The following is a 26085-nucleotide window of genomic DNA, read 5'->3' as shown; positions in this document are numbered from 1 at the left end:
TGTGCATAAAACCAATGGAAAAAACCAGTGGAAGCAGATGGCACAGGGCAATGGGAGAAAAGGAATAGATTTGCTGAGAACACAGAGGAATCATGGGCAAACTACAACTGGGAATACTGGACTCTTCAGTGGCTTCAACTAGTTGTGTGACTGGAGTGATGAGGAAAAAGCAGGGGATTAAATACAGGGGATTAAATTACCTTGCTCAAGCTTGTGCACTTCTCAGGCTAGCTGAAACAAGAGTTTTTTGTTTTGTTTTCAGGGTTTATTCATTTGAAATTTCTGTGAAGCTTCTGTGTTTGTTTACTTCACCTGTTTTACGCCCCAGATGTGATAAACTGTATGCTTAGAGCACTAATAAGACTGGAGCTCTGTGAAAGTGCAAGCTTCTGAGAAATCTGAGAGTTTAGCTGAAAGAGCAATGTAAAGAGCTAACAACCTAGACACAAGACAAAGCACAGGGTGACCAAAAGGAAAAAAAATCAAAAACCATGCTTAGAGCCAGTATAATTTCAAGGTTAGCTTAAGTATGTATAAACCTCATGTTAGGAGCTGCAAACCAAGAAGCATGCTTACTATTTAGCTCCACAGGGGCAATGTGACAATTTCTAACAGATAACTACAAGTTACAAATAACAAATATACTGAAATGGACTTTGTGGCCTGAGGGTCTGTCTTATGAGAGGAACAGTGTGTGATCATCCTTCAAGTTAGCATGCACATAATGTATTCTCTGATCAACACAGCACTTTGTGTCTTCGCCAGCACATCACTGCTACCATGAGCAATGTGTGTCTGCCAAAGGAACAAAGAAGAATACCAGGAGCCTTTTTAACTGCATGCCAAAAGGATCCCTGTCCTGAAATGGCAGAATTCCCGACTGTATCACAATGCCAGACACAATCTTGGTGTCATATCACAATATTGTCTTTCAATAAAAGAGTTTTTGCACCTCCAGTATTTTTCGTAAAGAAATCTCCAGTCTACCCTCTGTCAATTCACCAGTTTAATTTATTTATGCATTTTGAATTAATCCACATAAAACAAAAAATAACTTCTAAATTTTTATCTTTTAAGTTAATTTGAAATCTGATTTTCTCCATGTAAATATCTGCATAGACTTCAGACTACAACAGTGATTCTCCCTAATTTGCCAAAAAAAAGATCACATTTTATTATTTGCCTTTAAAATATACAAAGACTGTAAGCAGTCATGACGCATAAGCTCAGGACTTGTAATGATAACTGAGATATGATGAAGATTGGAGAAAATTTCTAAATCCTTGTTTGGTCTCAGACATGTAACAAGGACTTATGTTAATAGAGCTATGCAATTCACAGCATTCTGTTCTGCTAGCCAAACAACTTCCATCTTTTGAGATAAGTCCTAACCCAAATAATAATAGAAACCAGATCTTGAAAATATCCACATTTATTTTAATGTAAAGTTATTTTCCATGATTTTATATACCCATCTGGTTGAAGTAGACACACAATAGAAAACAAACCTTAGATATATAAAAAATAATTTGAAATTATGCCACAGCATTACTGCGAGATACTCAGGATTTTTTTAAATGGCAGTTAGTAATCTCTGAAACCTAATAATTGCTATAAAATTTTTCTGTGGAGAGCCAAAACATCTTGTGTGCTTGTTTTAGAGTTCTCACTTCATGACATCTGAGTAAATTAAAAATTCTATTAAGATTATCATTCTGTTTTATTTTTGATAACTTCTACTATGTATCCTAACATCCTTTAGGGGAATATATTCTTCCAAAGTTCATATTGTAATAAATATAATCTTCCAATACTTCATAATTTAATGCCCTCTTCTTAGGATGAACTCCCTAACAGTGGCTGTCATCTCAAATGACTGTCAACTTTGTGCTCAGACATGTATTCTAGAGATAAATACAAGCCCAAATTTACACAAAAAGAAGAAGCAAAAAGCATATATTTCTACAGCAGTTGTAAGTCATAGTCAAACATCAGCCAACTTTTCCTAAAGAAATTCTTGTTTTTATCCATATGTATCTAGTATGATACCATTTGTCAAATACAAATCAATAATATGACACTACTTTTTTCTTTTCATCTAGCAAAAAAAAAATGATGCAAGTTTTAGAATGAGAAAATATTGCAACAAATTCCATGGCAGCTTCTGGACACATTCAACAGAAATGGGGAAAAAAAAGTACAATGACCATAACCACTGCCATTCTTCATTATTCTAAATTTATTTTAGTTTAGCCCTGTACAGCAATATATACAGCATTGCAATGTCATTAAAAGGCCTCAGGACATGTCAAGTATTGTCTGAACTTGTTTTGTTCTTCCTGGAGCTTTATTCAGCTTGTTTAATGACCAGACAGCTATTGCCTGATTTATTTAACTTTTGCTTATCTTGGTAGAGTCATATTCATATTATAGAACAAACAGTTGTTCTGTATTTTACCCCAGAATAACAGTGCAGTGCAGAGGAGCACAGTACTGGAAAAGAACATGATTTGAGAGCAGAGGTCTCCAAGAAGGAGACAGTGGGTGCAGTGCAGGTCTGGAAGAGCCAGTGAAAGGTAAAAATGGCTCTGGGGATCCTGGAGCTAATGAATAATAAACTGATATTCATCTAAAGCCATGCAAAACTGGAAACTAGACAAAACTGAGTTCCAGGGTAACAGAAGCAAAAAATATTTATTGAACTTATGGAAGGCAGTCCATATATAGCAAATTAATTGTTATTATTGATATTTATTGATATTGATTTGTTTGATTGCAATTTATTTTTGTTGATGAGATTAATTTCTAATAATATTTAGAGAAAATATTTTTAATAATAAAATAATGGCTTCCTGTTCTAATATTGATTAGACATATTTCAGGAACCCACATATCCAATTGAGAGCATTTACCAGCAAACCTGCTTCTAATTAAATACCATTTACATGAATAAGGATGTTGATTCAATGAATTTATTTATATACAAGCAAACACAAATGTAGGAATTTAGTAATGTCTGAAAAATATTTAGATGCTACATCCTGGCACACTTGGATACCCTGTCATGTCTTATTTATTCCAGAAATTCAGTTATTGTAAAGTTACTGTACATACAACGTTACCAGACTAAAACCTATTTTTTGCAACAGTTCAGATTTCACATGGACAAAAATCCATTATGCAAAAGCTTAAAAACATGAAATAGAAGATAAATGTCAAAGCCCTTAATTCTCTTCATCTGTTTCATCTGCCAAGCAACCAATAAACTCACACATTCATTTCAACCACCAGAAAATACTCAGGGAAAACATGGATTTGTTTTCATCAGAACTATGAGGGGAAATAAAAACTTTCAGGTTTAGTAGTAACAGCATAATCTATATACACTAAGTAACATTGTGACACTGATTGCCAAGCAAAACTTTGATGCACTTATCCTCATAATATTACCAGAAGGCAAGGCAGTACTATTATCACAAGACCACGGGAAAGGAACATCAAAAGCATTAACAAAAGAAATCAAATAAGTTTATACACCTCATCACCACTTTCAAGACCCACATGGAAACTGAGGACCTCCAAAATGTTCATCCCAGGGCAGCCCACACCCACTGGTGTTTAAGAGCCTCGAGGCAACCTGAGCAAGGTGCGCACAAGGGTCTGGGTGTTGTCTCACAGTGACAAGTAGCAGACTCCTGAGCAGAGCGATTCCAAAAGGTGGTCTTAGATCATACCGGCTTGACCAACCTTTTCACAAGACACAACCAGAGGTGGCATCCTCCTTTTATAGGGGCACCTTCCTTTTATAGTGTATGAACTGTCAACCCAGACCTGAATGTCCTATAAACAATTGCAGCACTTGGAGCAACCTGGCTCTGCCTCTCAGAAGGTTCTGTCTGGTCAAGGAATAGGAATATTATTGATTTTTCCCAATTATGAAGCTGCTCCAATTTTCATGAAAATATTAAAAATTCAGTGAATACATAATTGAAAATTCATTTACAAGACAGGAATACAGTGGTTCCAGAGCAGGCTCCAATTATTTTTAGGTACATTAAACTCTCCCAGGACAATAATCATCAAACTTTTCTGAGTAAAAATCTGCTTCAAGATGTATTACCAGTATCTATGGCATTTCTGAACCTAAATAATAGCATAATCCACTGAAGCCCTATGGCCCCATACACAACTCTCACAATTTTATCAGTTTCTGGGATTGGCTAATATTCCAGCCTTGGCACATCCCTCTCTTCCAAGGAGAGTGAAACTTTATGATATGTTTCTATTATTAGTGAATTCCTAGACATTTGATGCAGACAGACCAGCTGGACAAGGCTGTGTACATACACAAAGGCTGTGCACATTATACCTGCAGTGCTGAACATCTTCCCTCTTCTCCTTTGTCAGTATGAAGTACATCTATCAACCTTCAAACACACCAGTACAGAGCATCTGTATGTTTGCCAATTACTGCAGGTATTGGCCAATGCCGCAGAACAAACAAAACACTCCCAAGGATAAAAACACAACTTGTTAGAGTTCAAGCTAAAGTGCCCAGCTTTGCAGACAATTCAAATCTTCCATTTGTATGGTACAGAAGGGAATGAAAAGAATAGGACAGAGAAGCAAACACTATTAAAAAAAAATTTTTTAAAAAAGTAAACCATTTAGGATTCAAAGAAATAGTTGACATGAAATGCTCAGACTTAAGATTTTCCCAAATCCTTTCTAGAAAAAGTAGTCTTGCATGAAGCACTATTGTTTCTCATAATCAATGGACAGCATGAATTAGATTCTCTGATTTTCTAATCTGTAATTTAAACCCTTTCTAACTGCAGTACTGTAGAATGAGCTGCAAAGGCTATGCTGACTTATCCCCAAGCACTCTGTGCCCACTTTCCTAGCGATCTGCACCATTCTTCAATCGTCAGTGGGAAGCCCTGGATAAACATGTATCTTGGACTCTATTTTGAAGGATCTGCCAGTAATACTGTAATCAAACACAGTGCAACGGCCTAGAAACACAGTATTATTTAATTGGCTGCCAACCTGTGCAAAAGAGCAGGCAAGGGTAACATGTATCGACCAGTTTTTGACAGACATTTTTACCTAAGCAAATTTAAACTGCACTGAACCAGGGTTGCTGCTTCTCCCCGTCTCTTTTTTGTGCCACTTCTAGGTTCCAAAGGAAGCTTAGCTGGGCCATTATAGCACACTTGCCCAACATGAAGATCATACATCTAAAAAAACTAAGGTGAATAATTTTCTACTTGGCTGGTGTACTAGAATAACTCAGTGAAGGGAAAGCAGTAAAGCCACAATGGGCCCTTAGATTCTCACAAGCAACATGTTATAGCATACCTCAGAAAGTGAAAAGGGTTAACAAATTCCTATTTAACACAAGTAATGTATGTGTATTCCTACATAATTATAATAATCATATTGTAGGTGAATCCCTACATAACTGACAAATGAGCTAGCAGTACGTGAAGAACAACAGGTACCAGTCAGCTCCCAAAATGTTTCACACCGCCCAAAGAATTAAAGAGAGCAAATTAGCAAAAATTGCCCAGAAGTGGGTGACGTTCAGCCCATTGTCACCAATTTTCTATTGAGCTACCAGAAAATGGATGCTATTCAAATTTTATATTTTTGTTGTGGTTTCTGCCATTTCTAGAAGATATAAATAAAATTTGGCCTTAATTACTGAAAATAGCTTGCTTCCAAATTTCAGCTGCATGCATTTTTAACACCATCAAAGAAATACTAATTTGAGTGCATCATATGGCTTTTTTCCCCTCCAGATGATGAAAATGAAACTGAAATAAAGCACACAGAGACAACTAACCAGCTGAAACTGAAAGAAATGCAGCAAGAATTTACATAAGTGAGCTTTCTTGAAAGTATATCTTCTTTGTTCTACTAAATGTCAAGGATGGTTTCAAAAGTAAAATTACAGGGAAGAAAAAAAGAATTTATAAATAAAAATTATGAAGTAATTTGCTTTTGGTAGTACAAATACGTTATTACTATTTTGCACCTTTTTTGTCATGTCTAATCTAATCTGCATTTAGACCAAATTATATTGATGGAATGGTGAATTTGTCTTGGGTAAGGACAATAACTTGGCCTTTGCAGAGCAAAGTAACAACATGGATCTTGTACCCTGTTACTATTGATTGTGCTTATTAATTCTGATGGTGGCTAGTCCATCAGAAAACTGTGTCAGTAATTTGACAAAAATTTTATTTATACCTTCTCTAAAAGATTAACAAAACCAAGAATGACTTTGAAAAAATTGACTGTCTTCCCCTTGAGATTAAACTAACATCAGAAAGGGCTGAACCTCTGAAATATTCATAAATCGGGGATGCATAATTTGTAAATTTGTATTTTATATAATGTACAACTTTCTCTGTCCTAAAGAGCATTTTATATTTCTTGTTAACAGTGAATGCAAATAATGCTCAATGGAATTCTGCAGTGACCTTTGTTTTATTACAATTACTGCATATTTATAAATGAACAACTAAACTCCAATTTGAGTGCTACAACAACTTTGAGTTGGAATCCTTTGATAAAACACAACTGAATAAACTTTACAAGTTTAATTCCCTAAGAAGAGAAAAAGAAAGTCTTCTCTGAAAATTCCTCAGAAAATACCCACAGACAAAGCAGATTTTTCCATGCTTTTGCAAGCAGAAAACTAAACAAAACAGCAATATGGACAGATTTGAACAGAAGAGGATAAATTGCTTTAAAAAGAGCACAGGAGAACAGATTGAATGTAAAACATCATATAATCACTGTATTATATAAATGCATAAAATAGAAATATGCAGGAATAAACCACTGCATAATAATAAAAAATGTGTTATGTCATAATATAATTCCATGGAATGTTACTAAGACTTCACAACTGAAATCCACCCATAAGCATAATGTACATCAACTTCTGCTAATAGCTGCTCTCTACTAGAAGACTTCCATATTTGTCAAAAGCACATGAAAATCAGATGGCAAGGTCCAAAATACAGTAAAGATATTGTGGACCTTTTTCACCCAGACAAAGGGTAATTGGAAGAATTTGAAGACAAAAGGCACATCTTACTGGTATGAAAGACCAACAAAGAAGGCATGACTGGTGTGAAACATCTGATGGTATAGAACTCAGTATTATCAAACACTTGTTCACTGGAGACAGCAGCAAGACAGTTTGAATTCTCTTCATAATTTGGATACTTGCTTTGACTTTCATTCTGAACACTTCATTTCTTTCTATACCTTGCCCATTCTTTATCACTGGCTTTTATTTCCTGTATTTCTTAGAGTGGTGGTTTGTAGCATCATTTATACCCAGTGGAGAGCAGGTCTTCCAATGTCTGAGTGCAATAATATTCACAAACAGAGGTTTAATTCAAGCAAAAATGACAGTTGAGAAACCAAAATTCTGGTTTGGGTTATAACATACTATTCAACTGAAGCCATGAATGTTTTAAACAAGAAGTTGAGTTGATGAAAAACAGCTATTCAAATCCTATACAGGACACCTGTGATTCCTCCTAAGGAAAATATTAGACTGATGCCAGCAGATTTTTCCCAAAAAATATTGTGCCATCTCATTAGTGAGTGAGAAGTGCTGAACAAAATACTGATAAAATCTGTGATAGCAAAGAACTTAACCACCTAAAGAGAGAGAAGTACATTTACTAATAAAGTATTTAAATAACTGGAAGCAAAGCCATTGATATAGGCTTTTTTGTATCATAAAGGAAATGGTCTGGGTATTTTCCTTTTTCATAGCATCAGACAATTCACTTATGGATTGACCCAAATCCCACTGAATTCCATACACATACATGAAGTGCTGATTACTTTTGCACACAAATTCCCAAACTTTATGCCAAAACATGAATCTTCGTAGTTTACTGAACTAAATCAGGTGGAAAGAATCAATATAGCACAAACTAAAATACAGTCATTAGTGATAATCACGTATGATAATATAAAACAAAGCTAAGGCTTATTAAAGGAGGTGTTGATCAAAACTGCTTTTTCTACAGTGCACTGCTTCAAAAAAAGAATTTGAAATAAAACTTGCATGACTGTGATAAAGCACCCTATTATGAGTGGTTCAGAATGGCTCAAATATGTACTAAAAATATAAAGTTTTAGGGTGATCATTTTATTCTAGCAAAGTAAGTCAAAATAGGGCATATTATGTAGCACATGGGAAACCATAAGATATTTAAAAATATTTCCTTCCATGGGGAACCAGACTCACAAACATAATCTCTTTAACTGATTCTGTTAATGTTTCTATGATGTTTTTGGCCATGAGCATTTTAGCAGGAACAATATTTATGTAAAAAAAAAAAAAATACTTAAAGTGAAATTGCTTTTCTTTATGGTCTAGATTGTCACAGAGATCAAACTGCTCATTACAGTGTAATAACAAAACTGCTTAAAATTGCTCATAACCTGTATGGTAACCACTTATTTCAGCATATAAGTTTTAAGTTTTTAAAACATATTTTGTAAAACATAATGAAAAATACTCTTCATTCAAAATTCAAAAGTGTGTTTTTCCCTTAGTTCCCTTGAACTCATGAATAAAAGGGCCACTGCAATGAAGAATTTAAAAATTATTAAGCCTCTTTCAAGTATGTTACTGTACTCATTCAATATTTTGGACAACTGTTCTATTTATTTTTGATTTTCTAAATTTTACTTTAGTTTCAAATAGTTGTTTCATACGAAATATTAACTATTCCTGTCAAAGTATATGGTTGTTAGACTCCATTTTGTAATTTTTTATCTTACTAGACAAATCCTACACTGATTTAACAGTTTAAATCCTGTGATGGAGCCATGATATGACATGTTATTACTGACTATGACTTCCTGACTAGGGATGTCCAGCCTACTCATTGAGCTAGTAACCTCTGGGTATGTGATGAATATTATGAATTAATCTCAAATGTGTGCAACAGGAAGTAGGCATTCATGGAATGGCATATAAATAAATGAATACATGTAATGAAGGTTCTACAAAACTATCTGCATCCTACATCTTATTATTATTCAACAGTGTGACATAAACTATTATTTTAAAGACACATCTATTACACTAATTCTCTGTTAAGATCTCTGTGTTGTCAGACTTGGAATCAGGAAAAAAAAATCAGTTGCTGAATACTGACATGCTGGTACACAGTGAGCTCTGAGAATTTCTGACAAAGTAGACCAATGCTACATTTCTAGCGTTATAAAATATCCCTGCTAAAATTATTTTAGACCATCTGAACATAAAATACAAGATTAAGCCTGGAGCTCCAAATGCTGAGATTTATTAAATGTGAACATCCCTTATCTTCTCCTCCTGGATGTAATAACAGATCAAAAATTCTTTCAATTCTTTTAGGAGGAACCCTGTCAGATTTGGCAGTAAACACAACAGGAAACTCTGTGTAGTTTCTGTCTAAGTAACTGTTACAAAACGCCACAATAATATTATGGCCACAATAATGGGTTTTCTCTTGGATTGACTACATACAAAGTCTTTACCTGTCTACTAGACTTGGAACTGAGTCCTGTCTTATTGACAGAAACTTCATGACGTACTTCAGTCACAGCACTGACAATCAAGAGGACAAATTTCCTACAGGCCTTAAATTTTGGAGCCTACCAAAGTACTCATTGATATCTATTTGCCAGTGCTTTGATCCAGGGTAAGCATCTCAAATGTAAGGCCACAGAAAGGGATCTAGATACAAGGAAATTGTGTCTAAGTAAAACCATAGTGATTTTCAATATTGCTGTAATCAATGACACCAAAGATGATCTTCCTACAGAAAAAATGCTGAATAAACTACATATTTCCAAACCATTTTATTAAAAAGCAATAGTTACAGCTCCTACTTTTTTGACCTAGATCCTTTCATTGTTCAACACTTCAGCACATTTAGAAACACAATGATCCATTGTATACTTGTCACATCTTTTGTAAAATGCAACACTACTTAAAAAGGAAAAATATCCACTTTCATCCATTTTCCTAAGCCCGTTATCATATTCAAAATTGTAAAGTCTTCAGAGGCTCAAAATAGAAACAGTTGGCTTTAATCTTAATGCTCTCTATTTACATAAGGGTTCTAAAATGTGACTGAAAATAGTTTTGGGAAAAGATTTTACACTTCATACAGTCAGGCTTGATGAAAGCAAATCTGATGGATGGGAAGGTTTGCATAATACTTAGAAAGCTGTCAGGTCTTTGCAATTCCTTTCCAAAAGTCAGTTCTAGGCAACGTCAGTACCAAACCTCAAAATAATGCACAAATTCATAAAATACAGTCTTACAAAATCTAGAGCACTGTCTCAGTAGTAAACTCCATTTCCCTTAAAACTCAATTTACACTAGCAAAACTGTACTTTCAGTTGCCAATATGAATCCTGACAACCATTTCTTAGTTATTAGTCTACCTTATTTATGCTATCTGTGCCAATCTAACTTGAACTAGATTGTCTGTGAAAACAAAATTTGTATTTCTTGCCTTAATGTTCGCTGACAGATGTGATGAACTGCTTCATATTTGTAGCAAGAATACTCTAGTTTTGATCCCTCAATAAGGCCTTGAGCGGAACCACAAGCCAGCTTTTTACAAACAGATACACTTGACTGATGTGTTTAATGAATGGAACTGTATCTATAAAAACAAAGACTAAACACACCTCCCTTGCAGATTTTTAGCCGTCTGAGGAAAGGGAAAAAATACTTTTGACACTGAGTGAAAAACAATAACCTTACTGCTAACTGAGAAGTACTGTAAGGCTTAATTTGCAAACTGGTTGTAACTTTGAGTAAAAATCTGATGAAAAATTTCAAAGTGCATTAATTGAAGTTCTAATAGTGTAAAAATTGTACATCAATAAAAAAAAAAACACTAAATAGAGTGAAAAACAAACAAATCAAACCTTCCACCTACCAAATAAAATTTCCACCCTCTCTAACAATGTCATTTCTCAAGCTTATCTGCAGGAAAACTCAAGAGTAGGGACAAGAATTAAAATATGTCTGAAACTGGAAGCAAAATATGCTGGAAACATGTTTCAAAATTTAAGGGAAGATAAAAACCAAAGAAATTCTTGCCCTAAGCTTCCTCCGTCCTTTCAACTATGTTTCCGAAACAGATGCTTTAGCCTGGATACACTTATCCTCTTGGAATTTGGTGCATTCTGGGGAAAGATGTGAGGGCCCCCGGCAGCCGGCGCAGCCAGTGTGCGGGCGCTGCCTCGCCCCAGCCCCCGAGGGAGCCGGAGCCGGGGGTCGGGAATCCGCCGGGAGGCAGGACGGGCGCGCCGCTCCGCCCCGGCGGCCGCGCCCCGCGCCGCTGGGGCCGGCTGGACCGCGCACCGCGACCGCGCATCCTGCGCTGTTCCGCTCCGCGGAGCTGGTGCTCTCCCCTGGGGCTCGGCTGCCGCGGTTCCCGTGGCTCGCAGGCGGAGGCCGGGGGGGCGAGGCGGCGCCTCCCACCCAGCGCAGCGGCCGCGGACGGGCGGTGCGAGCCCCCCGCACCCGCGCAGCGCCCGGGGCTCCGCTTGCTGCGGCCGGGGCTGCCTCCGCCTCCCTGGGCGCTACTTAGCTCTGAAGGATGTTAAGTACCATCCCTGCCACTGAACGAGCTTCTCTAGGGGACTTTTGCGGCAGCCGGGCCTCCCCGCCCGTCAGAACCGCTGTGATCCCGGGCTGCTGCTGGCTGGCGGGGGAGCGCGGAGCCGCCGGACGCTCCAAGCGTCCCGCTCGCCAGCCTTCCCCTCCCCCGGCCCTGCCCTTGGCCGCTGGCACCGCGGCAGCTGGAGCAGGTTCAGCTTTTCTTCTCCCACAGCACTGGGGCTTGGCTGCCCTTAAAGAAAATCGTCTCCTAACAACGTGTCAATGTTACATTCCTCCACAAAGCAACTTCTATTAGGGGGGCTGGGAGCTTGGCACTGCTTCGCCACAGACTGAGAGCTTTGTGGCTATGCAAAAAACAAGGAGAGAGGGAACATTTCCTGCATTAAAATGCAATACCCCAGACTCGATGATTTATCCTTACCCTCCCCCCATTCCCGCATGGCAGTTCTGAAGGACCCCCTCGCCAAGAGCCTGTATCCAGAGCCCCCATGTATGCTCAACCCGTGCTTTCCCTGCATCACAGCCCATCAAAATCCATCTAAAAATCACCCTCCTGCCCCAACCTCCCCAAGTTGTCAGGCTAAACCATCCTGTTTTATGTATGTAGCAGAGGGACTAGGTGGAAGGCTGCCATGCTAACAGCTAGACCCCTGACTTCCCACCTTTCCACAACAGCCCCCTCTCCTTTTTCCAGCGGGGACATGAAGCAGCAGCTGGGACTGAAGCAGCTGCTGGGAATGACACATCAACCCCCTCCATGCTCATACTGCAATGAGATTCTGAGCCTTCATCTCTGGGAGCTGGGACTGCCTGGGGAATGGGTGCAGGAGCAGCCACTGGCCCCTTCCCAGAGCTCCCAGGAGGTTAAACCAGCATGTTCTGCCTGTGCAATGCCTTGCCTCTCCAAGCATCTCAGGCAGAGGCTTCACCCTTAGGAATTGCATTTGCTCTTGCTTAATTTGTAGGTTGCTGAGGTCTGGCCCAGGGACCAGGTATCCTGAACATGGTAAATTTCTTGGTCTTTTGGTTAGGATGCCTGCATGCCTTTGGAAATATATTCCTTGCAAAGTCAAGAGATCATATCAAGAAGGCCAAGGTTTTGCAGTTGGGTGGTTGCTGTAAAGAGACGGTGAGGGGGAGAGTGATTTCTGGCTCACCACCTGTGGGCATTACTGTAAGTGAGGCCTTAAAACAGATGGATCCTACTTGTGAGGAGTTTCAACAGTACTCAGCAGAACTATTTGCTGTAGGTTAGGCTGGTGTGGAAATGAAAATGCAGCCCTTAAGGGAGTGTGCATCTTCTCCAGCCCTTTTGCCTCATCTAGAGGAGAGCCAGAGTGGAGAGCAACTGAAACGAATGTGAGTATTAAGGAGAGCTGGCAGCAGGACTTACACATTGGCATGGCATTCAGCCCCCCCTCCAAGAAGCACCTACCTTCTTTTGGCGGCCGTTTGGCTTCTCTGGTGAGATTGCAGACCTGGGTGGTTTGCAGCTCCTGGGTCAGGCAGCCTTCCGTCTGCTCGTTGAGGGGCAGCACCACATTATTGAGCAACACCAGGGACTGGTCGTCTATTCCCCATTCTCCCAAATGCTGAGGGCAGGTGCATTTTGTATACATGATCCCACAGGACTCGGTTCTCCCATTTTCAGATTTCAAGCAGCTCTCCAACCAAGTGCATAACACATGGCACCCAAACTGGCTAGGGCTCACCTTGTTCAATACCAAAAATTCAAAGAAGGATTTTTGGTCTTCTTCTTTTTTGTGTAATCCTGGGAAGTTGATAGGATAGACACGACGTATCTGAATAAAATTCTTATCATACTGCAGAAATACAAAAGCATTCTTGGAGTTGCAGAGCTGCATTATAGAATGATTATTTTTTAAAAGATCCTTTATTTTTTCATGAGAAAAATGATCAAACTGATAAGCCAAGAGGGAAAAGTTGGAGCAGCTGAAGTCCTTTTTGGAAAATTTCAGGTAAATACTATATTTGGTTGGATCTGGATTTTCCAGCGTCCAAGTGCAGTTTGTGAAGTTTTTAGGAAACATTTCACTTACAGAATACGATCCATAAATGACCCCCTTCACCAACGTGGAACACCAGAAGTCTTGGGCAGCATTAAATCCAAACATAACCAGTAGATAGGTGGAAAATATATAAATCAGCAAATTACGAACAGCCTTCATCCTATGTCATTTGGCCTGCAGGAGATGAAATGAAATAAAAATGCAAGTAGAATTCTTCAGGCATAGAACACCAAACTCCTTCCAATATTCGAGCCAGCTGTTTTCAAGCTTGCAGTTAGAGCCCCTTTCAGAAAGAAGGGCAGGTAATTTTTATTTTATAACGCAAGGGCCGGCGTTGCTGCTGTGTGCACAGCGCCATCACGTGGCCATCGCCACAGACACGTCTTCCACAGACAAATTAAAACTCAACATCTATTAGATTATTAATAGGAATGTCTTCTCCTCTCTAGGATTTAGTCATCATGGCGTGGACTAGAACTGTTCAACTTAAGTAAAAACCTAGATGCCTTACCTGACAGATCAAGAGAAGATTTTATTTATTTATTTATTCAAAAAGTAAATAATTAATCTGCTATAGTTATGTACGTTCATATAAGATATGCACCTGCAGAATTTCACCAGAATCGAACAAGAAATCTGGTAGAATTTGTTATATATTATTTTTCTCTTAAGTCTGAGAAGTAACTGAATTATTACAGCTATAATTTAAAAATTCTCCAATTACTATTTGTTATAGATAGAACATTATCTCCCATATGCCTACATGTCTTCACCCTGGCTGTCTGGTATATTGAGGTCTCTAAAAAAGCAGCAAATACTGAGATTAATGTCATAATACACTTTTGACAGTATTGAAGAAAGAAACAAAGACAGATGGATATAACTACTGCTAATCTGACACAACCACTAAATGCCAGCTTTTTAGATAATAATTTCAATGTGCTTTAGCCTCTAAGGATATTAAAAAAATGGATCTCCGTATTAGTATTACAATCAGTAGCTCTATGTACTGGCCATGCTACAGCATGATCTCTGCACCTATTGGACTGCACTTGCCCTCTGATTATGAATTACTTGCACTGTCTGATTAGCTCTTGTGTTTTGCAGCCCTGCACTTGAACAATGAAAGAAAATATTACATTTTCTCTGCTAGTATGTCCAAATAAAGCTGTTTTACTGCACCTGCCAACCCTCAGAGTCTCCACATTCTCTGTTTCTTTTAACAGTGGCCTGGGTTCATAGGGTGAACCTGAGTTACATTTACCACCATAATGATATCCCAAAAATTTTAGGTTGAAGGTTTTCAGCATTAACCTTTGAAAAGTTGCTTATCTCTTACAAATGAGTAGTTTTTCACTCTCTGCTCTTAAATGTAAGCAGAAAGAAGTGATACCAACCTAATTTCAAAACTCTCTAGATTGCAGTCTCTTCCACTGTTGCTCTGTAAGCAGGGGCACACATACACAAAGGCACTGTTACTGAGTTTTGATGTGTGTCTTTGCCTAGCTTTTCATCTCCTCACCAAACAGCAAGGCATCTTCTGTTCCCATTGCGTAACACATAGCAAGTCACCGGATTAAGCTCCCTTGAAGAGATTTCTGCATCTCCTAGATTATAATGCAAACTCTGAATCCTGAAATGGGCAAAAGGCAGCACCAACTCTAACCCTCTTTATAGCAGAGGTTTAAAAAAAAAAAAAAAAAAAAAAGAGAAGAGCTGCTGCTGGGTCTATCCACATGGTCAGATTTTCTCCTTTCTAAGCATCCGTCTCAATGAACAACATGGTTCTCCTTCTCCAAACAGGGCTGGTACAGCATTTAAGGTTTTTAAAAAGATAAACTTATTGGGAATTCTGGAAACAATTTTCCCTTTGCTGAAGCACTTTGCAGGCAATGCAGTTCTGCGCAGTGTTATTCAGGATGGTGTAGGCGTTGAAAGCCAATGTGACAATAAGTGTCTAAATTAAGAATTCCACCCATGAAAAAGGATTAATTTTATAATCCGGAAAGTAGAAGGGGAGCTTATTTGCTTTTCTGTTTTAAAAGGAAAAAAGCCTCTGACTTTTTCCATCCTATGTAATATCTGTACTAGAAAAATAAAGACCTCTGCAGTGCTAGGCTGTTTTCTATGAAGAAATGTAAAGCCCTCATTTTAGTTGTGCATTTGTTCATGCACGGCTACTGCAACAGAACACTGTCTTAATCCCTCTCTCCCTGTGTGCATTACACACGCACACATGCACACACACACGAACTGAGTGTGCCGGCAGCGTTCAGTCAGCTTGCAGCATTGCTAGATGCAGAGTGAACCTGCTCGCTGGAAGGATTAAGACACACAGATAAAAAAGATCATCCTTTTCCATGGAGGAGAGAGTTAAAGGATGGCCACAGAGGCTTAAGGTTGCCTGTTTGGGAAGGGGGAGAATTCTCTTCTGCTGAAAAGAAACGGGCATTTAGTTTGGATATTCCCCGAACTGATTTTCTAGGTGACACTGTAGTTTAGCCGAACATAGACGGCGCCATCACTCCATTTATTTTTTTTTCCCCCCAACAGAAGACCCACTGACTTCTCTTATTTTAACTTCCTATTAACCTAACAATTCCCCCCACCCCCAATACAAATTACCCCAATCGTGCACAAACCTCAGGTTTTCTCGGTCTCGCTGGAAATTACTCTCAGGGAAGCAGACCCGTCGCAAAACGGACTTCTCTAACTTTTAAACTGCAGCGCTGAAGTAAATGCGGAGATCATTTCGTATGTGCTGTCTCTCTCTCTATCCTTCAGCAACAGCCTGTCCCCCTCCTCCGCCGCCTCCTCCCCGGAATCCCAAACTGAAAGCTCTCCAGTCGTAATCCCTGGAAATGGGAAATGGAAATGCCCCGGGCACCCTTACCTTCCACTCCGAAAGCTGTCAGGCTATTTCTCTAAAACACTAGCACCACAGGCACACGTCCCAACAACAGTGATGGAGAGATTCCCCTTCTGACGGAAGCACCGTTTCCCATTTTTCCCGGCTCAGGTTGAAAACCAAGATTTAAAAAAGCAGCAGAAGATAAAAAACGCAGCGAGAAAATCCCCGCACGCCACTCGCACACCCCACTGAGGAAAAAAAATCGGCTTTAGCTCCGGATCCACCAAATCCAACCACATGAAGGGAAAGAAAACAGAAAAAAACCCCAAAAAAACCAAAAAACAACCACCTCAAACCAGCGAGACTGCAGGGGAAAAAAATGGAAGTGGCTGAGCGAGCGAAGGTTTTTTTTGTTTGGTTTTTTGTTGTTTTTTTTTGGTTCTTTTTTTTTTCTTTTTTTTCTTTTTTTTTTTTTTTACTTGAAACAAAGTCTCAGCACAGCAGCCCGATGCACGGCGATGCCAGGCAGTCGACGGTCTGAGAGAAGGACTAAGGCGCTAGTGCGGATTTGTTGGTGGGTTTTGTTGTTGTTGTTGTTGTTGTTATTACTAATAGATTTATTCCTCCTTCCCTCCTCCTCCTCCTCCCCCCCAGGCACTAAAGGCCGGACAGCGGCGGGGGGTCCTCGGCTGCCGATGTCGGGGAGCGGAGCGAGCGCCGGGCGCGCAGGGAGCACGGCGGCGGCGGCGGCCCCGGGAGCGGCGGCGGCCCCGGGAGCGGCGGCGGCCCCGGGAGCGGGAGCGCGTCTGTGCCGCTGCGTGCGGCTCTGCCCGCCCGTGCGTGCGCGCGCGCCCGTCTGCGCGCCCGCGCGCGCGGAGCCCGCCCGCCTCCGTGGGAGCCGCGCCGGGAGCGCGCGCCCGTGCGCGCCCCCGGCCGCCCGCTGGGGGAGTGGGGGGGGCGCGCCTGCGTGCGCGCGCCTGCGCCCCGCTCCGCGCGCGTCCGCGGCGCCCCCCGGCCCCGACAGCCGCGCCCGCGGTGCGGGGCGCCAGGCGCGGCCCGGGAGCGCCGCGCGCTGCTCCCGGCGCGGCTCCCTGGCCGCCGCTCCCAGCGCGGGGCCGCTGCGCCCCGGCGTAGGAAGAACCCGCGGGCGGGCAGCGAGGGAAACGGTGGCGCCGGGGCGGGAAGCTGCACTTGATCTCCTTCCTCTTGTTTTTTCTTCCAAAGCACAACCTCCCCCTCGCCGCAGCCCCGGGAGCTGTCGGCTCGGCCCCGCGATGCAGATTAACTGATACAGGGCTCCCGGGATAAACCCTCTCAAACTGCCGCCCGCCTCTGACTAGAAACAATAGCAATTTTCTCAACGCGGCTGCAATTAACGCCGCGTTTGTTCCCCGCCAGAGATAAGGCAGTGCCCGATCGCAGCCGCATCCATTCCCTCGGCTGCCGCCGGCCGCCCTCTTCGCACGGAGAGGGATGGATGAGGGATGGAGCGCCGGCGGGGCTCGCCCGGCGCGGTGCCCAGTGCGGGAGCGACGCTGCCCCGGCTGAGAGCGGAGTTTGCGAGGCGACAGCGGCTGAAGTGCCACCGTCGGCGGCGGGTGGGGTCAGACGGGGAAGGTTCATGAAAAAAGCTTTGCCATAAGCAGGGCGCTCCCCTTTTCCGGTTTTTTTATTTTATTTTATTTTTTTTTTTTTTTTTTTTTTGGTACATCTGGTTATGGTTGAGTATGCTTTTCTTTGCCCTCCCCTCCCGCTGTGTCCCTCCTGCTCCCCAGGTCGACTTGGGTTGTCCTCTGGTTCTTCCCGCTGGCGTGAGATATCGGGGCAGTCTGCACAACAACAGATATCCGGCGTGAAAATTAGGAGATGACATTTTAATAAATGCTGCTGTCATTCAGCAGCTCTCAGCCTGGATGTCGTGTGCTCCCACTGCTGCCATTCTGCAGAGAGCACAAGGCCCTTGCAAGTTTGTGGGGCAATACAGCCACTCCAAGCCCTCAAAGTTCATATGAATTGTGACTTTGTGGCTTTGGACATGACCTCCCATCCTGATGAAATGAAAGTTTAAATTTCTGGACAACATCCAAACCAATCAATCTTTAAAGCAAGCAGTTTTCTCCCTTGCAGTCCTGTTCTAGCCCCTGCAAGGTTTGAATTCCAGAAACACAGAGCTTTTTTGATTACAATTACAATGCTGCACAAATTGTGATCGGAGGTATTGCTGGTCACAAACCACTTTGGACCAAAGTAAACCAAAACACGGTTATATCTTTTTACTGTATTTTCCATAGGTATAAGGTGTAAACCACATCCCTGCTAGCTTTTACACTCATAAATATGTTATATCCCTGTTGTCAAAATAAAAAATATCTACCCAAAGCAAGGAAAATGTGAGAAATGTTCATGTTCTATTTCAATGCAATGAAAACTGAACTGTTACTAGCTCAGAGGTAATCAAAGTCTCTCAAATTTGGTGACGTTACATACTACCTGTGGGTGATCATCATGTTGCTTAAAGTACTTAAAGGGAACTTCTGTTCATTGACAGGGTGATATGAGCAGAACAAATCAAAGGTGTACATACAAAGCAATATTTGAATAATTTTTTCATCTCATTTACATTAAATGAAGAACTGTAAGGTAAGTCACAAAATAAAACAACTTGAATGGACTCTTATGTGTTTTCTATGGCATTGGCAAGTTGTAGCTCCTTTAATTGTGAGTGGAAATTAAAAAATAATAAATACACAATGTATGGTAAGTAATTGTCTTTAGACATCTCCTAGGTATTCCAATCCAGTGATTAACTTGAACTTTTCAGTTTTGTGAAGATATGGCAATGCTGGAGAGGAGTCTGGGATGGAAGGCTCCTTAACCTCTTGTCCACAAAACGAAGGAAAGGGTGGGCGTTGCACAGGTCATGCTTAGGTTAACTATGGCAGCTGAGGGGTAGAAAGGTGGGGAGCGATGGGACAGGGTGGGATGGGATGAATGCACAGAGCACTCTGAAAATATCTTCATAAGATTTGTGTGATTAGCCTTGCATGAATAAGGTTTTAATGACTGGAACTAAAATAAGCTATACCATTTTTCTGAGTAAACAAATATCTGCAATCCACTTGCAGGTGTTTTTCTACTGGAATTGAAGCCAATTTGAGAAAAAAAAATTGTTTGCCAGGTGTCATGCATCATTTGAGAGAAAAGAAAATATGTTCTTTTGTATGTATATATGTTATTTTGATAATCTAGAAGTGAGAGTCAGGATATGTTAAAGTCTGCAAAATATAAATAGGTAGAAATGTGACAAGATGTTTGTTTAATTTGGGCGTGCAGATCACTTGTGTTTGGAATGGTCCTATTTTGTGTGTGCATTTATTCCTAAGCTACACAGCCTGAAGGGCAGATGCAAATGAACCTATGCACATAATTTGGAAATATTGAGCAGATCAATCTTGTTTGAGTACCTCTGTTAAAACCTAGGTAAATGCATTAATGCAATCCCACAGTGTTTCATGGGAGGGCTGTCAGCCCTGCATGGTGCACGTGGTGCCATCTGTACTACAAAGAAAGTATCAAGGCACTGAAAGAAGTGTTATGTTGCTCAGTAGTAGTGTTGTAGGGATAGGCACAACATAGTGAATGCTAAATTTATAGTGCTACTTTCTAGACTCAATGCAATTGTTACTGATAAGTTGGTATTGATCCAAACAAGGAAAGAGGGAGGAAAGTAGTGTTTTTAAGTAATGTCTGTATTAATGAGAAAAAATGAGGCTTACCCAATTTAATATGTTGGGTGGAATAAATTAAAGGGCTTGTTTAGTTGAGTTTTTTCCCCCAGATCTGCAGAAGTACTTTGAGATCTTCAGTATCTTGGTGACAGCAGTGAGATGATTTCAGTCCAGATTTTAGTGAACATAGCACAAAATTCAATACAATTGGAATTATCACTGACAGTTTAGGTGCAAATTTGGAAAGGAAGACCACAGTTTAAAGCAAGTGGCTTTGGAGCATGGACTGTTCTCTTACTAAACCACTAACCACTCTTACGGGGACTCTTTTTAGGTAAAGGTCACTGTTGCAGCCTGCAGTGTCACTCCTTTGAGCAAATGAGACTGTCTATCTCCAGTACTGAAGGCACACATTTAATAAAAAAAAAAAAATCTTAAAACTGTTTTCAACAAGGACTTCATTCATTATTATTATTATCATCATAATCATAATAATCGTGTTTAACTGACTCCAGAATTACATCTAGACATGTCCTTCTATGTACACGAGAAAGGAAAATGTTCTTATGGACTCAATTTACAGATAAGAGTTGAGGGATAGTTACACTGAGCCTCTTGGCTTATGTAGAAGTGCCCCTGGTCTGTTTCCCACATCCCACTTTTCGCAGATATGCAAGGCCCTTCAAAATCCCCTTTGGTAAGAATAGACTTTCTACTCTGCATTACATATTCTTCTGTAGAACACCAAGCTGTATTTCCCAGCTCCAAGTCAGGAAAAATGTTAAATCCAAAGCTGCTGTGACCACTTCAAAAGAAATGTTATGTAAATTGATGTGAAGCAAAGAAATAAAATGGAAGATGCTGGCCATATTACAGGTATTATAAAATTCACTAAATACCTAAATAAGAAGAGAAGAAAATTATTTTGTAGCTCCAACAGATTGAGAACAAATGCAAATTGGAAAAAAAATATTCACGGACTTGCACTTGTTTTCTGGTCCAGGATGTTACAAACCATTTAATGCATTTCTCTATTAATTTCAGATTCTAAGTGAATTTCACCAGTATTAGTTTTCTCTCTGTTATTAAGAGGAAAGATTAATTTAATAAATAACAGGATATGTTCTGCCTTCTCAATTTTAAATATACTTGGAAAGATTATACAATTCTAATTAATTTTATTAGAGAAGTGATTCATATATTCATAAATAGCTAATTAATAATGCAGCACCAGTAGATGGTGCTCAAGAATATATAGCATATCTGGAGGCATGAGTGAATAAAATGTTCTTGTTTGAAATTTTAAAATTTTGTTGGCAAAAATACTAATTTACTTTTGGGAAGTTGATTTTTCATCAATAATGTCACCTGCCAAATTCAATCAAACCTTTGGTTGGTTGTCAATTTTCAAGTTGAAAAAGTCAGTGATTTATTTGCTTGTTTGTTTTCATTATTTGTATGGCTTGTTCAGCAAAGGTTTTCACAAGTAATTTTAAATTCTGCTACTAGCTTTAATTATTTTGATGTTGTTATTCAATCCAATAAATTAAATAACTGGGCCAGTTATTTAATTTATTGGATTAATAAATAATTAATATTGAATTCATGCAATAGGTGACATTAAGAGCATGGGCAGAAGGGGTCTAAATCACTTGTAAGGCCTGTACAGCATCCTACCACATATGGCTCTTGAAGGTTCCTGAGGAAGGTGCAGAAAACCCAGAATATGACTGCTTTTGATAGTCTGGCTTCAAAAAAATTTCACCTACTCTCCAGTATGCAGAGCTCTTTTTAAGGCTCCAAATAATTTCAAGTTCCCCTGCAATACTCATTTAGCTAGTTTAACTCCTTGCATTCTTGTTTTCTATATAAGCACCTAATTGTTTTCAATCTTCAATTATTTTCTATCTCAGCATTATCAAATTATGAGTCTCACAGCATAAATACTAAGTGAAAACTGATGTTCTGTTAGAATTGCTAATTCAACATATTCATATGTCACCATATTCTTGTATCAATGCAGGGAGAAGTGAGATTCTGACTTACTTCTAGCACTTATGTCATATTTTGCCATGCCTCTATTTAATATTATTTTAAGATATTTCACTCTGTTTCCACAAAACCCTGCTTCTATAATTCTTGTTCCTTTTCTCTTAAACACTTCACAGTTTCCTGATATCTTTCTAAGATGTAGAAATCAGCACTGCACACATCAGTTCAGACCAGGCTGCAGCTCTGATTTTTATAACACTTTTTTTCTTTATCATCTCTTCTTGATTCATTTTAATATTTTGCTTCTTCTCGGAGCTGCTACACTGAACAGAGATCTTCTGTTTTCTGTCCATGTCTATTCTTTTTATCAATATCCCATGAGAAACTTTGTCAAGCAAGTTTAAATAAATGATGTCTGTTGGTTCTCCATTGACCACTTCAGTAATTCACTGATGTGTGGAAAACATTCTAGCAGATGGGTGAGGTATCATCATCCTCTGCACAGATCTATCATCTCATGGTTTTGTGAGTCTTTTGTTTTGTTATTTTTAATTTGTTAGGTACAGAATGTAAGATTTATGAATATTTGATTTCCTGAATCATTGTAAACTCCTTTTATGATGTATGTGAAATATTTGCTATTCTCTAACCTTCCAGTAAAGGAGTTGTGTTTCAATTAGAGATTGCATAGCTCAACTACTTGTTCAGGATTTTCAGTCTTGGTGGCTTCCTGCTTTTCAAATGATTGATTTGTTCCAGCACCTCTTCATCTGATAGTACCTGATTTTTATTACCCAAGAGTAGATATTCCCTAACATTCTCTATTGTAAAGACTGATGCAAATAAATCTTCTGTGCTCCTAGCAATGTCCTTCTTCTTAATTGCTGTCTCTGTTCTCTGAAGTTCCCAGAAGACATAATTGCTCTTAAGAGTTTCTAGCTTTTGATATATTTAAGGAGGTTCTTTTAATTTGTTTTTATATTTTTAACTTCATATTTTTTGAGTTACCTTTGCTATCTACTTTTTCCCTTTTTACCTCTTTGCTATTACAGTCCACGATAATTTCCCTCATTTCCTGAAAGCTGCCTTTTCAGATTATGACAATTCCCTGCTCAAGTAGCATCTCAAATACTTTCAGTCCACTGGTTTGCAACTTAGCTTCCTTGTTTATCTCCTCCCCTCCGACATATGTGCATTTATCAATGGAAATATTCTTGGTTTAGGAATGAATGCAAATGCCAAATTTTGACTAAGATACATTCTATTGAAGGCGTCTGTCCAAAGGTTAGTGTTGTGACATTTTTTATATATCTTACATCTTGTTACATGTGTTTAACCTCATTATTTTAAGACCACTTTACATATTAGTTTGGATATCCTTAATCCTTGACTTCTTTCTGCTTATTGCTGTTGCAGTCTAAAAATATGTCTCAACTCTGTTTTAATAATGGTGTCCAGTTTATCAAGCTGAGCTCATTGATTTAAGGCTGTCTCATATCTTACAAGGTGACATTCATTTCTTAAAATAGTTTTCTTTCGATTATGTGCTGTTTCAAGAACCAATTTCCTATAGTTCTGAGAAACTATATTTTTAATCTTTGCCATATACATATCTGATTTGTTTGTAATAGGGTTGCATAAAATTTATTATTATCCTGTTTTGCTACATATTATTGCTTTTTTATACTTTTTCTGTGTTGCACCCTTAGTATCTTAGTTAAGACTTCCATTTTTTGACATGTGTCTTTATGCTTGGGGTTTCCATTCTCAAGTACAGCCCTCTTCACTTAGAGGGTTTTTTCACACTGGAATTTATAGAATCTTTTATGTACAAAGCAAAATTCCTCACAGAACTGGTTCCTTCTGTTATTCTGGGGCAGTTTACAAGGCATTGTAAGTTTTAAAAAAAATTATATCATAAAGCCTTCTTCTATTGGAAAGCCTTCTATTTCACTTATTTTACATTTAATTTTTTATTTTGCATAAATATTTTAAGTTCTTTAATTTTTACCAGATGTCATTCTATGGCACATTTCCTGGATTTGTGCTTCTTGGGTTGCATTTTAAAAGGATACTCAGAAGTATTTTTATTACCAGTAACATTTGTAGATTACTTGGTGTTCTTTGCCTCTGTTTATTAGTGTGAGAACCCCAGCCTTGCTTTGGGGCCTCATGTGGTGGTGAAATTCCTCCTCCAACCCGTGCTTCCAAAGAAAAACTCCGCAGGCTTAGCTGTTCGGTCTCAAGGCAGTTTATTGCTAGTTATCTAACAGATTATGTTCTTGGACTGCAGCTATTTGATCAGTGGCCTGGGTAGAGGCACACACACACTGACATCCTCTCTATCTGCTGTCTTCTTCGTCTCTCTCTCCGCCCAGGGTTGCTGCTATCTTTTATAAGATATATTACGTATAACATGTTTACAATTATTCCCCAATACCTACTACCTACGTTGCCAAGTGTTTTTCTATTCTAAACCAATCTGTGAGTGCCAACATCACCAAGAACATGGAGGTAAGGAAGAAGAAGGAGGAAGAACAGGATCAGCCCACTTTCCTCCATCTTAGAACTTCTGACCCCCACGTACAAAGTGAAAACCCCCCTGTACATGTGTTAAAACCCCCCTGTACAGTACTAAAAAAATTTCCCCTCTACTTTGTAACTACTTTTACTATACTATCTAACCTTTTGTGACTGCTAGTTCCACCTCCAAAGTTGGTAATTCATTCCATGGCTCAAACTCAAAATCACAGTTGTTTTTCAGCTGTCTGCCAGGGTCTAGAATGCTTCTGACCAAGGCCTGGAACCTCTAAAAATGTCTGAGAGACATTTTGAGTTCCCACATATTAGGTGTTTGAAAAAAAACTTCTAGCCTTTCAATCCATGAAATAAATATTTTCAATACTTAATGTCTTGCTTATATAATTGCTGTCATTTGATAATAAACTTGCTGCTCTTTCTTGTATACACATAGTCGAGTGGTGAAATTCTAACTGGCTGTACTGGTAAAGTTATGAGAAACTCATTGCAGTCCCTACATGTGGGCTAGATAAGAAACTTTTAAAAATTAATTGGAGAATATTTATGCAAAGATCAAAATAAAAATAAGGCCACAGTTTTCATGTTAATTATCTAAATGCACTGAAATCCTCTTTATACTGGGAAGAGTACAAATATTTTTAAAATGCACTTTCATCTCCAATGTTATTAATGTACTCTAAAATATTACCTAGTCATTAATCAAATTGAACTGTGATGAATACAGAAAAACATACAAATCCTGTGTCCTTTTGGCTTACTCTACTAAAAGGAATGAAATTCAGAGTTAATACTGAATCTGTCTTTAATGCCCCTCATTTTGCTTATGTAGGCTAGAGAATAGTAATTTTATGTACTTTGTGTGTCATTAACACCACTAATCACAAAGGGCAGTATTAAAAGATGATGTCTTGTGTTGAGTTTTTCCCGGCATTAATGAAAATGAAGGACTGATAAACCTGCTTAGAGTTTAACTTTCTGCTGTAAGAGTTTAGTGTTTAGAATGGTGTTGGTTTAACCCTACCTGGCAGCTAAGCCCCAATAACCACTCGCTCACTCCTTCCTCAGTCATGCTGGGGAAAGAATCAGAAGAGTAAAAATGAGAAAGCTCATGGGTTGAGATAATAATCGACAAAGCAAGGTCTGCACACGCAAGGAAAGCAAACCCAGGAATTCATTCACAACTTGCCATGGGCCAGCAGGGGTTCAGCTGTCTCCAGCAAAGCAGGGCTCCATCAGGTGTAATGGTTGCTTGGAAAGACAAATGCCATC

General features: G+C 39.4%; 1 protein-coding gene across 21 annotated transcripts in view; it reads right to left on the bottom strand.

Annotated features, from left to right (window-relative positions):
* Positions 1-17352, bottom strand: part of ADGRB3 (adhesion G protein-coupled receptor B3) — a 461440-nt gene extending 444088 nt beyond the window's left edge. For 13 of the 21 annotated variants that reach the window (XR_014954217.1, XR_014954216.1, XR_014954218.1 and 10 more), the window contains exons 1-2: positions 16598-16861; positions 13110-13878 (exon numbers count right to left, since the gene is read on the bottom strand). Coding sequence is in view for 17 of the 21 variants with exons in the window: in XM_085576376.1 (XP_085432502.1) it covers positions 13110-13863 (754 nt within the window). In the remaining 4 variants the exon portion in view is untranslated. Of the gene's footprint in view, positions 1-13109; positions 13879-16346; positions 16488-16597 lie in introns of those variants that run through there. The other 8 variants (XM_085576371.1, XM_085576374.1, XM_021530137.4 and 5 more) reach the window with 6 other exon arrangements.
* Positions 17353-26085: the final 8733 nt, after the last annotated feature.

This window comes from Lonchura striata, chromosome 3 (assembly GCF_050655825.1).
Source record: "Lonchura striata isolate lonStrDom1 chromosome 3, ASM5065582v1, whole genome shotgun sequence".
NCBI lineage: Eukaryota > Metazoa > Chordata > Aves > Passeriformes > Estrildidae > Lonchura > Lonchura striata.
The sequence above is the reverse complement of the archived record's forward strand: the minus strand, read 5'-3'. Positions and strand labels throughout refer to the sequence as shown.